Source organism: Podarcis liolepis (assembly GCF_965112155.1).
Source record: "Podarcis liolepis genome assembly, chromosome: 1".
Taxonomy (NCBI): domain Eukaryota; kingdom Metazoa; phylum Chordata; class Lepidosauria; order Squamata; family Lacertidae; genus Podarcis; species Podarcis liolepis.
Window position 1 is genome coordinate 24,636,674 of NC_139554.1, and position 13,308 is coordinate 24,649,981.

A 13,308-nucleotide genomic window follows, 5' to 3' on the forward strand; every position below is an offset into this window, starting at 1 on the left:
AGCATGCAATTGGAGGAGGTGCACTTCAACAAAAATATTGGCTGATTTGTTTCACAATGATATTCACTGAACTGTACAGTTTTCTTTATAAAGCTGGTAGGCATGGGGCAGCTTGTTAGATTTGGGTGCAGGAGAACTGGGTTCAAATTCACACCAAGGGTGAACATCCTGGACAGCTTTGGATTCTCAGCTTCTATTCTAAGTTTGCAAAATAGAGATAACTTGTCAGGGTACTGACGGGGTATTGAGGATACATAGTTCAGAGACTGTAAAATACCTGGCCCTATAAATTGCACCTTTAATGAAATTATTTTTTAGAACCATCTATTAAGGTCTTTTGTACTGTTTACCTTTAACCCAGTATTTGCAATTATGGTTGACATTTTAAAAGTACAAAATGGATACAATAGTTTGGTATGGATTTGTTTTTCTAAGTCACATTGAGTTCATTTTTTTTAAGCAACTGATATATGTAAATGATTTCATTTAATAACAGGGTGAATATTTTCTGCAAGATGACTAAAAAGTTGTTATATGTAATTTATGTGGAAAACAAATGGATTTGGGGACTAGTTTAATTTGACTGGCTGAGGCTGAAATCTTAAACACATAGTGCAAGTCTATATATGTCTAGTGAGAAGAAAGCCCCACTTAGTTCAATGGGACTTATTTCCAGGTGAAATGTATCTAGGATGGCAGGTGTAATGAGGAGTAATTGAACACAAGGGGCCTTTCTTTCTTCTGGGTAAACATGCATACAATTGCATTGCACTGGCTTGGCAGCAGGAGTTGCTGGAAGGAGGCATACAAGGCCCCATCCTACTGTCTTAAGGGCTCCATTCCGGATTTGTATAGGGTTTACTCCTTAGCCTTTTCTTCTCCCGCAAGGCAGCAGAGGATTAGGAGCAGAGTTTTCCTTCTCCTAGATGGGCTACCTTCCCAGGTAGATAAGCCCCACCTGCCCCTCACTTCCCTCTACAGCACGTGCAGAAACAGCCTTCTTGACTGTTGGACCCACTATGGTTCTCGTCCACTCAATCTGCCAGAGCCTGTCTTTGCATGCAGGGAACAGTCCCTAGCTCATCAAGAGTTTGAGGCTCACTCGGTAGTGGCGCCTTCCCTGTGGAACGCCCTCCCACCAGATGTCAAAGAGAACAACAACTACCAGACTTTTAGAAGACATCTGAAGGCAGCCCTGTTTAGGGAAGCTTTTAATGTTTGATGTATTATAGTATTTTAATATTTTTTGGGAAGCTGCCCAGAGTGGACGGTCCAAGCCAGCCTTGCTCCCATCACATGACAACACTGGACTCCATCTGGGCCCAACAGCAGCATCAGCTCCAGGCTGGCACAGCGATCTGCCTGCCCCACTTTCCACTCCTGCTTCTGTGTGCAGCAAGGCTCAATTCAGCCCAGCAGTCAATTTTAGTATCACCCCCTAAGTATCTGCAGACAGAACAATGCAGATCATAGTTGGAAACCTTTTTGTGTGTGTCTGAACACACAACATTTGAAATTAAAGATCATTTAAAAGAAAGGTTGTTTATTGACTATGCATCTTAAACTGCTACAAGGCTTAGGGCAGGCTGCATCCCTATACCCATGTGCCTGGGAGTAAGGTAAAAAAAGGTAAAGGACCCCTGGATGGTCAAGTCCAGTCAAAGGAGACTATGGGGTTGCGGTGCTCATCTCGCTTTCAGGCCAAGGGAGCTGGTGGTCGTCCACAGACAGCTTTCCAGGTCATGTGGCCAGCATGACTAAACCACTTCTGGCATAACGGAACACATGACGGAAACCAGAGTGCACAGAAATGCCGTTTACCTTCCCGCTGTAGTGGTACCTATTTATTTACTTGCACTGGTGTGCTTTCAAACTGCTAGGTTGGCAGGAGCTGGGACCGAGCAACAGGAGCTCACCCCATTGTGGGGATTTGAACTGCCGACCTTCTGATTGGCAAGCCAAAGAGACTCAGTGGTTTAGACCACAGCGCCACCAAACCCAATGGGACATACAGTACTTCATAGGAGGCATGCATACAATTGTGCTCTTATTTTAATCTTTCTCCTATTTATGGGATTGACAATTGAAACATAAGAGATTAAAAATATGTTTGTTTTTTTAATATTGAACCACATACTGTGATTTTATAGAGGGTGAAAATGGAAGTGTGTCGAGGCAATGCCATGCAATGAGAAATAAAGGAGGATTAATTAATGCTCACGTTTGTGCCAAATATTAATTAGCACATAGCACTGACTTTGGAGAATGACTATCTGCTCACCGATCCAAGAAATAGCAAATGATGTACCTTAATGATAGAAAATCTTTAGACAGACATATTGGCACAAGCTGTATTCAGTCTAGTGCATATATTCTTGATGTAATTTTCAGTGGGAAAATAATATCTCTTCAGAATGCACAAACACTAGAGCTTCTGATTAAATTTAGCATTTCAAACACTCAGTTAAATGTTGGGAAGGTTAGGCGTTGGCATTTTTCTTTTAATTCTAAAATGGTAGGCTTTAAATGTGAGTGATTTTTCTTTTCCCCCCTAAGTGACAGATAACAGGGAAAATGTATTACTAAATAATTACTCCATTCAAGGAGAGGTGAATGACTTGTATATGCTTACCTTTAGCTGAAAGTATTTTATTGTAATGGACTGCCATGTGATCCCTGATCAGGTACTGGTTGCTTAGTCTGCGGGAGGAGTCGTCAATGCAGAAGGCTACAAAAGTAAAGCACATTTGACCGTTATTGTGGAAAGTGCCAGTAGTCTTCACCAACAATTGCAGAAATATAAGTTCAAAGCAGGAACACATAGATGGAAACAGGTCATTGAGAAAAACTCTTTCCAAAACTTATTGACTCCTCCTTGACTGGAAAGTCAAGGAGCAGGAGGTAACAGTGGCCATGGTGAGGTAGTCACAAGACTTTGGCCATTCAATAACCATGGCCCAATGGGAAAACCTGTGGAAGAATAATTGGAAATTTACAAAGTGTTAAACGATTAGAGAGAACTTTCTAAAAATGCAACACCGATGGTACTTAACACCCTGGAAACTTTCGAAAATGTAAAAAAAATGTGTCAAGTAATTGCTAGAGATGTGGAGATAATTCAGGAACTTTTTACCACATGTGGTGGTTATGCAGGAAAATACAGGTATTCTGGGAGAGTATTCATTCAGAATTGCAAAAAATGCTAAAGATCTCTTTTAATAAAAAACCAGAGGCCTATCTCCTGGGAGTTACAGGTCTGGATATTCTGCAAAAAATGAAGGGTATCTTTTTATATGCCATGGCAGCAGCAAGAGTTCTTATTGCGGCAAAATGGAAGAGTTTCGAAATTCCCTCTATACCTGAATGGATCTGAAAGCTGACGGAATATGCCGAATTAGATGGTCTATCAGAAAAAATAAAGAACAAATCAAAACAGGAATTTGTCTCAAAATGGGAGGTCTTCAAAGAATATTTGAAATATAAATATAGTAGTTTAAATTCTGTTGCAGCATTTGAGGAACTTCAGTAATAGTTGCAAGTTAGACATAAGATATATCAAGAAAAAGTTAAATGATGATAAAAGTGTGTATTGGCAATAAGTAATATGAGATTGAAATAAGGAATAGATGGGAGGTCGGTTCTATAGTGTTAAGACCAACTTATGTTTTATTATTTGTTAAGAAAATTCTGTGTTTATTGTTATTCCTGTGTGTAATTCTGTATCTATTTATCTCCTTTTTTCCTTTTTTTGCTGTATCAATAATATTATTTTTTAAAAAAAGAGAGAGCAGGGTGAATTGGAATCTGCAACAAAATGCTGCAGTATGGAGTGCTCCTGTTCCATTTCACTTTGTTCCAAAAAAAAAAAAAAAATCATCAGGGAGGAAGCTAGATGGATCTCCTGGAACAGAGAGCCTAGGCATGACAATGGAAAAGACTGTGCCAAACAAACTTCAGATTGCAATGGGATATGCATGAGGGCCTCCTCAGATGTTCTAAGTCAGGGATATTGAGCCTGTGGCCCTCCAGATGTTATTAGACTTCATCAGCCCTAACTAGTGTGGCCATCAGGCAGGGATGATGGCAGCTGCAGTTGAACAGCACATGGGACTCACTGATTCCTCAGGGGTGTTTAAAAGAATGGGGAGACTCATGCAGCAGGAGGTGGCCCCTGTGGTATTCTAGTCCTAAGCAGAGAATTCTTCCCAAAATGAATGCAATATTCCATCTAGCATGATCACATCACATGCTGTAGTATTAGAGAGAGATTGGATATCTGGCAGGGACAAGAAGCCCCTTGCTAAAGCAATATTTTAAATATCTCATTCAGCTAATATTCCTGCTTTAATGAACAGAGTATTTAAACAAATCGAAGCTGTTTTTAGGGCCCTGAACATAACGAGCCTTAATTAGCCAAACTCTTCAACACATGCATTCCTTACTATGTGCTTAAATAGAGTGACACTCCTTTCATAGCTCTTAATATTTTTATATATATTTTTTGCACATGACAGCCAGAGCTGCACTTATTTGGACCTCAGATTCCAAGTGGTAAGTAAGTGCACATATACGGACAATCCGTTCTTCCTCACTGTTTGTGGAACTAGCAACAGGAACACTCAAATGCCACCAAGCCTGATGGCTTCCATATCTGCAGTTTCCACCCGTTTTCAGACCACTTACAACATTTGTTTTCTTTTTATTTGCTGACTAGTAAGGTCCCATATCTTGCCGTGGCAAATCGCAGGAGGACACTTTGTACTCAAATGGCTTACACATGGACATACTGAAAAGCTAAGGGTAAAATCAACACTTACATCAGAATGCCTGTCTTCAGTTATGAAGCCATGAACAAGCAAATCACTCACCACAGAGCCATTTCAGTGATGCTTCTGAGATGTAAGGTTTACCGTTTAACAGCCAAAGCAGCAAAACATATCCCTGCATATGAAACTAGGATGAGATCCTCAAAAACAGCTACTCCAGAATAGCCCCATTATGAAGTCAACATGACTACTTTGGAGCAAGTAGTTTAAGGACTGCAGCCTGAAAGCCCTGGCAGCAGACTTCATGCCTATTAGGACTGAAAGGACTGATCAACTATCTGGTGAGGCAAATAACAAATTATACATAAAACAAGTACTGTATTTTTCGCCCTATAGGACACACTTTTCCCCCTCCAAAAATGAAGGGGGAAAGTGTGTGTGTCCTATGGGGTGAATGCAGGCTTTCGCTGAAGCCTGGAGAGCCCCACCGCCAGCCCCACAAGCTGGAGGACAGCGGGGAGGCGCAGCGCGCCTTTCCCACCGTCCCCCGACTTGGTTAGAAGGCTGGCGGGGGGGGGGGGGGTAGAAGCCTGCTCCTCCCCGTCGCTAACCCCGCAAACTCAGGGGACAGCGGGAGAGGCACAGCGCGCCTTTCCCACTGTCCCCCGACTTGGTTAGAAGGATGGCGGGGGGGGGGGAGAAGCCTGCTCCTCCCCGTCGCCAGCCCCGCAAACTCAGGGGACAGCGGGAGAGGCGCAGAGCGCCATCCCGCTGTCTCCCGACCTGGTTTGGAGGCTGGCGGAGGGCTTCCCCCTCCCCCAGCCCCGCAAGCTCCCAGAGTGATGCCAAAGTGACGCAGCTTCGCAGAGTGACGCAGCTTCGGCATGGCTCTGGGTCCCGTTCTGGGGGCTGGGGTCGGGGGAAGCTCGGGCTTGCGGAGAGCTTCCTGTTCTGGGAGCTGGGGTCGGGGGAAGCCTGGGCTTCCCCCGCCCCAGCCCCGCGCCTGGGGGAAAAATAATTCCCCCCCCTTTATTTCCACCCCCAAAATCTAGGTGCATCCTATGGGCTGGTGCGTCCTATAGGGCGAAAAATACGGTATGTAGATTCTAACTGGGTTTTAAACAGCACAAGCTCTTAAGAAAAATGGCTCCATATTTGAGGTAGTGTCAGAGCTGCCTCAGGTCCCAGCTCACAGAGGACCAACGCCAGTTCCTCTTTATATACAAAAGTCTTTATTGAAGTTCATTATTGGTTTAACAGCCGTGGCGCGCAACTCTACGTCTGAATCCCTAGACCGGCGAAGCTCCGTCTGAATCTCCTCCCCCCATACACCAGTTTAAGACTCTCGCCTTGCTCCACCTTTTCCTCTGCTCCTTTCTCCTCTGGGTCCTCCTGCCCGCTGGGGTCTCGCCCTTCCTGGACTCTTCGGACGCGGATTCCTCTGACTCCTCCCCCTGCTTCCGGCGGGCTTTGGGACCTGGTTCCCAATCCGGATTTTCTGCTGTCCCGCGCGCCTGCACATTTGAACTTGGCGCGCGCGCCCAGCCGCCCACTTTCCTCCTAACGGCTACACTGCTCCTGTCACTGCTTCCCCCTTCGGGGGGGGGCTGGCTAGAACTGACCTCCCCTCCGCTCCTCCACTCTCCGACGGAGGCGTGGTCAGTCCTGACTCACTCTCTCTCCCTGCTGGAGAAGACGCTGGTCCTGATCTGTGGGCTTCTTCCCCCCCGCTACGCTCTGGTGGGGAAGCTGGCCCTGATCTCCAGCTGCCGCTTTGAGCCTCTCCGCTGGCCCCCCTTGCCCTGACCCTGGGCGCCTCCTTCTGGGAATCTTCTGATTCGCTGGAGAGACTCATGGAATCTCCTGGGTCACTGTCATACCCTCCTATGCTTCCCTCAGATCCTTCCTCTTCGCTCTCCATCTCCTCTTTCCCCTGTGGCTCTGTCCCTGAGCCCCTGACAGGTAGCGTTGTACCTAAATTGTATCCATTACTTGAAATAATTAAGGGGTTGCTGTGGAATAAATACATCCTCTAAGAGGATTTTGTGTCCCCCCAAGATACCCTTAAAAGGCTTTTTAGAAGTTTGTTTTTCCTGCTCCGATGAGTCCCTCACTGTATTGCCATGTTGCCCAAAGATTTTTGTGGCCTCCCAAGCCCCCCATCAGAATTATTTAAATTTATAATTCTTTTTATTTTCACCCCCCTGATTGTTTCCATAGGTACCCTACTGTGATGTCAAAAGTTTTTGGTGATGCCCAAGAATCCTAAAATGTTTCCTTATTTTGGCCATGCCAGTTCTGACAAGGACTGACCAAGGATCCATGTGGTCCTTGCCCTAGGCCTGCCCCCCCCCAATTAACCACCTATGAAATAAATCTATTTGTGGTTTTCCCAAAATATGTAAGCCAAGCTTCAGCAACAGTCTTCTACACTGAGATGTATTATTTACTGAATTGGTTAAAACCAAGACAATGCAAAGACTAAAAACTTTGGGTCGGCTGATATTCTTGCATTGAGTATCAGTATTCAGTTTCTGTTTAACAGTTCTGATCAACCAAAAAAGACTTCCCCTTTCTCTTCTCCCCACCCCCCGAAGCCTCCCCCACTCCAAATATGTGCACTGTGCAATGACAGATTTTACTCATTAGTATAGTCTCAGCCAAACTAAGTTCTCACCACAATGCTTTAATGTAAAATATTTTAAGAGTCCACACAACAAGAAGAATTTGATGCAAAGCTATACTTAAAAAATGTTGCTGTTTACCCCATTGTGCAAATTACTTACCATTACTTTTAGTACTTAAATGTCCCCTGAATGGGCTTGCTGGTCCATACCGGGGAATGGCTTGGTATTCAAGCACTGATATAAAAAAGAAACAAAGAAATTAGGGTGGAAGTATAGCTTTCAGCATAGAGAATTTTAAAAAAACTCATAAAAAGTCAGTATGCTCATTCATGATGACCTATTGTGAAAAACATGAGTTTGTAGAAAAGTCATCAAAATACATGAGATGAACTTACTTTAATATTACATCAACTGAAGAGAAAAGAAATCTCATTAATAGTAGTAAATCACTGATTAAATCAACTGTGCAACCATACATTAAAGTAATGCATAAGCCTATATATCAATGTACTTAGGCGGATTTAACTCTGCCTATGATTGGACTGAAAATGAAGCCATATATTTTTTCCTTTCATCTTGAAATGAATATACAGTGCCTATTCATTTTACCATAATTATAGTAACTATGCTTTTGAGTTTCAAGCTATCTAAGATCATAGGTTTGGAGCTGAAACATCACGGTGGCAATGGACAATTCACTGGAAGGTGTCCATTTTCTGAGCAACAAAACTTTGCACCTTGAGTTCTGGTAAAATACAAAATCCCAGTAACAGAAGTTCTGTCTTGAAGGAAGCAGGTTCCTGGAATCCTCATTGTTGTGAGTTTTCGAGAGTGTGTTGCGAGTTTCTTTGGCTGAGAGTTGGCATGAAAGATGATGATTGATGATGATGATGATGATTGATTGATTTTATATACCGCCCTATACCCGGGGGTTTCGGATGGAGTCCTGGGTGAGATTCCATTCTAGAATCATATCTGTGTAGTTTATTTCTGTACCAAAGACACATTTTTTTGCTTTTTGTGAAATATTTCCTGCTCCAAATCATTAACATAATTAGTAGGACCACATGTATCCCATCAAAATGGATTATGGATTCTAAGGCAAAAAGAGAAAGGGTTGCCTTGTAGTATATTTTTAGTACTCAGCTGCAGTAAACAAGTACAAAATATGTGCATGTCATGTCAGATATGAAGTATGAAATTACCTCTCCCTTCCCTTTTACACCCTGCTTTTCCACATTAAAAATTAAACATATAATTATCTTTGCAACCTGGGCACTTAGTGTGCTTGTGGTTGCTATTCTGGATTTCTTCAATCCCACTCCTCTTAAAGCTACAGAAACTGAAATACGTAACTGATCATAAAATAAACTGGGGTCAAATTCTGGGGTCAGTAAAGCAAATGTCTTTTGTCGAGACTGAAAGTGTTTCCATATTATTTGGCATTCCTAAAACCTGCAAGCAGGGGCTCTGCTGATCTCCACAAGTACAAATGGAAAAGAAGGGAAAAGGAGAGGGAATTAGTAGAATTACAAGTTTCAATTGGTAGTACGAATCACAAGTTTCAAGTTTGCTGTGCTAAAAGGATGCAGCATTTAACCTGTGGAGTACTGCTTTCTCCACATACAAGTTCATGGTAAACTATGTACAGTGGTACCTCAGGTTACATAAGCTTCAGGTTACATACGCTTCAGGTTACAGACTCCGCTAACCCAGAAATAGTGCTTTAGGTTAAGAACTTTGCTTCAGGGTGAGAACAGAAATCGTGCTCCAGCAGCACTGCAGAGGGAGGCCCTATTAGCTAAAGTGGTGCTTCAGGTTAAGAACAGTTTCAGGTTAAGTACAGACCTCCGGAATGAATTAAGTACTTAACCTAAGGTACCAGTGTATAGGGTGAAATTCTGGTGCATCCTAAGATTTAACCCACCAAACATTTTAAAAATAAAAAAAATCATGTGCAATGGCTAGCTTCCACGTATTTCTTGCACACCATGAAACTCCATTCACCGATTTTACTACATTCAAAACAATTATAGTACTATATTGAAAATGAACCCTTGCATACGTATAATTAACAAGCGGAACTGTTAAAGCTAGAATACTGTACTGTGAAAGAGTCTGCTTAATTGTGGTAGGTATCAGTTTCTGCCACATGTGCTGTGGATTTTTTTTATCATAATCCATTAAATAGATAAAGACTACTAATACATTTTATCATGGAGGATTACACGTTCTCCCATTCCTCTGAAGCAGCAAACTGACATAAAATATGAAGCGAGCCATTTGCAGTACAGTTCTAAAAACTATTTCAGCTATCATTGTCATTTTCTTATTACTGAATTCTAACGGATTGCTGAAATATGTGAGCTTTCGAAAAAATATTCACAAATGTTATTTCTTGCTTTAGTAAGAAGAGTGGTTTAAAAACAAAAAACAAAACCCAGAATGTGAGCTGGGCCTCCGCTTCTGCCTCTCTACCACAAGCTGGTTCCAGACCATTGGTTCCGAAAACAAGAGAGCTTATCACTGACCTTAGGGAGGGGTTGCAAATAGGGATATGAAGTGGCAGGTGGCCATGCTGCTTTCGTACAGGAGCCAAGCTCAGCTCCCATCTATTGGTTAGATGTTCAGATATAATGAATGTCCTACAGTGGCTACCACAAACAGCACTGGGCCCTGCTCTAGTTGGGTGGGAGGCCCATTGCTTGGAATGTGCTAAGGGCTCCTGGAGTCTGGAACTGGCACTGCCTACCTGCTCCCCCACCCCATCCCACTCCAGGCTTTGGGGAGTTCTAGAGTCCCTAGAATTCTGCATTGGTTAATCATGTTTGGAGAAGAGCGACCACCATCATTTCATTATTTTGTCTTAGTTGGACTTGCTGAACATTTTAATCTATATAGATTATATGGAGTCATACAGCCCCCCCCCCAAGGTGGCTAAGAAAAAAACTCCACTGCTGAACCTCCATGCTAAACTGGTGGGGTGGGGTGGGGTACATCCATTTAACACCTAGAAAAGTCCAGTAGACAGCAGCACAGTCTCTGTTAGAATTAAGTCTCTTAACTTTTAACTACTTGGGAAGTTAGAATTGTAGAGCAGGCAGATACAGCTAAATTCATCTAGTAGTCTACTGCTCTGGAGACGGTTTTATTAGCTTCAATTAAACAAATTTGCTAAAGGTCACAGAGTGCATGCTTGTTCTTCAGCACAGAGCAGTCTCCACTGAACGCGAGGTGGAATTAACGATGCAACTGGGCAGTCGGACACTCAGAGGGCTAAACTGGTGCAGGCTTTGGTAGCACATAGTCTATGGGGATTTGGATAAAGTCAACACAGAGGTTACTTCTCAACAAAGGCTGCTTCTCTATTCTGCCACTCTCGGGTACCTTGCAAGACAATTTTGGCAACATTTTCTAAAATGGAAATATATGATCCTGAGTCCTTGTGGCACTAGATTATGGTAGTTCAGAAGGCTTTAGGTGGTCTGAGCAGAGGTGGCAGGAATTGAGTTGACAGTACAGGCAAGGAGCCAAAGCCATTAATGCAGTCCATAAGATGAAAGAAGACCGCTGGACTGAACAAGCTGTAGAATAGAGTAGGAAGCAAACCAGGGAGGCAGATGAGAAAAGGAAGTGGTTAAAGGAACGGCCAAAAAAGTTCTTTTGGACCAGCCTGCTGCCCTCTCCAGACTATATCAGATTCCTCACACTGATAATGGCTCCTGTGTACATGAATGGAGAACAGAGAGGTATGTGCAAGTCTGTGCAGAAACCAGTCTGTTATGCAAAAATAAAAATTACATCACTCCATCCACTTTTGCTTCTGGCCCTGATCAGTACTGGCACATGGCCCCCACTGGTTGCCCATAAGGGAATGCAGCCCTTGGATGAAAAAAGTTTCCACACCCTGGTGTTGAAATACTGAGCTAGATGAACCAATGGTTTGACTCAGTCTAATCCAACTTCCTGTGTTCTTTAGATGCCTCATAAATATATCTTTATTTATGTTGGCAACAGGATTTAATTTTATTGGTTTGGTTTGCTCCGCTCTGCGTGGCTGTGACCTGGTAATTTGTAAAAGTATGTTTGTTTTTAACAGTAGTTTTATTGTTGTTTTATTATCGCACGTCTTTTTTTGAGCAATATGTTATTGAAAAAATGGCCACTACATTTAAAAACTAATCTAAATATTTCAGTTTTTTTCTTTTATAACTGGACAACACACATAGCTCCTATTCAAACAACATAAATATCTCAGTAATCAGCCTGTAAGTAAATTACGTCTTATTTGCCACAAGTAAAATCACGTTTCTGTGTTACAGATGTTATTTTATTACTGCTTCAACCTTTGGCAAGCAAAGGCATTGGGAGATAAACAGCTCAGTGCAAACCACCAGCTTTGAATAATAAAGCTGTTTTAGAGCAGTTGCATTAATGTCTAGTTATAAATAACACTGGTCTGTCAATAATGCAAAAAATGTTAGTGCTTTTTTCAGTGGTGAACTGTTTTGATTGCTGCATATGTTAAACTGATCCCAAGGAAAAATTAACTTAACTACACTTCGGCAACTTTGTTCCTAAGGTTGGAATCCTTAGATATATTCCAACTGAGTTGACATCACGCACTGTCTGTCTTAACCCAATGGATTTTAAGCTTTGTACCAGTAAGCCTTGAAAGCTGAAAAAGGGATTCCTCAATGAGAAGATGGAAGAAGACGGAGAACATTCGTGGAGAAAAATCACCCCAGTTGAAACAACAAAGTAAGCGTTTATGAGTGTCAGTCTTCCAACTAAAATCAATTATGACTGCATATATACTTCGGTTGAATTAATATCCTACAGCGAGGGGATATTTACCGTATTTTTCGCCCCATAGGATGCACTTTTCCCCCTCCAAAAATGAAGGGGAAATGTGTGTGCGTCCTATGGGGCGAATGCAGGCTTTCGCTGAAGCCTGGAGAGCGAGAGGCATCGGTGCGCACCGACCCCTCTCGCTCTCCAGGCTTCAGGAAGCTATCCGCAAGCCTTGCAGCAGCCTGCAGCCCCAGCGAGTGTCCGCAAGCCTTGCGCGCCCGGCAGGAGGTCCCGCCAAGCGCGCGAGGCTTGGGGCAGCAGCCTGTCGCCCGAAGCACGGGGAGCCCTCCGCAGGGCTCCCCGTGCTTTGGGCGAGTGTCTGCAAGCCTTGCACGCCCGGCAGGAGGTCCCGCCGGGTGCGCGAGGCTTGGGGCGGCAGCCTGTCGCCCGAAGCACGGGGAGCCCTCCGGAGGGTGCCCCGTGCTTCGGGCAGGTGAGCGCAAGGCTTGGGGCGGCAGCCAGGGCGGAGGGGGGAAATTTTTTTTTTAAAAAATTCATTTCCCCCCCAAAAAACGAGGTGCGTCCTATGGGCCGGTGCGCCCTATAGGACAAAAAATACGGTACCTAAACTCATTTCAAAACCATCTTTCAATATAAATACCCCCAGGCATGTAAAAACAGAACCCATGTAAAACATTAAAAAGACATGCTGTGGATCAGACCACAGGCCTTTCTAGTCCAGCATTCTTCCTGGTTGACACGATTCCTATGGGAAGCCAGCAAGCGGGACCAGAATCCAACAGAGCAATATAAAAAGGAGAAAATGTTGGAAATAATATAACCACCAGGTAGGGCCAGATTTAGGTTTGATGAGGCCCTAAGCTACTGAAGGTAATGGGGCCCTTTATATGTCCAGCTGTCCTTTGTCAACAACAAATTGTCGCTGTTTTTGTGTTGAATATATGCTGTTTGGTAATTTATGGACCAGTCCATGCAGAATGTAAAGGTAAAGGGACCCCTCACCATTAGGTCCAGTCGTGGCCGACTCTGGGGTTGCGGCACTCAACTCGCTTTATTGGCCAAGGGAGCCGGCATACAGCTTCCGGGTCATGTGGCCAGCA

At 43.5% G+C, this 13,308-nt stretch overlaps 1 protein-coding gene across 7 annotated transcripts in view; it reads right to left on the reverse strand.

The window, feature by feature from the left end:
• The window catches only part of SPATA7 (spermatogenesis associated 7), a 53,660-nt gene that overhangs the window by 38,447 nt on the left and 1,905 nt on the right, over nt 1-13,308 (reverse strand). For 3 of the 7 annotated variants that reach the window (XM_083502265.1, XM_083502267.1, XM_083502268.1), the window contains exons 2-3: nt 7,553-7,627; nt 2,633-2,728 (exon numbers count right to left, since the gene is read on the reverse strand). In XM_083502265.1, coding sequence (XP_083358391.1) covers nt 2,633-2,728; nt 7,553-7,627 — 171 coding nt within the window. Of the gene's footprint in view, nt 1-2,632; nt 2,729-4,817; nt 5,035-7,552; nt 7,628-13,308 lie in introns of those variants that run through there. The other 4 variants (XM_083502269.1, XM_083502266.1, XM_083502273.1 and 1 more) reach the window with 4 other exon arrangements.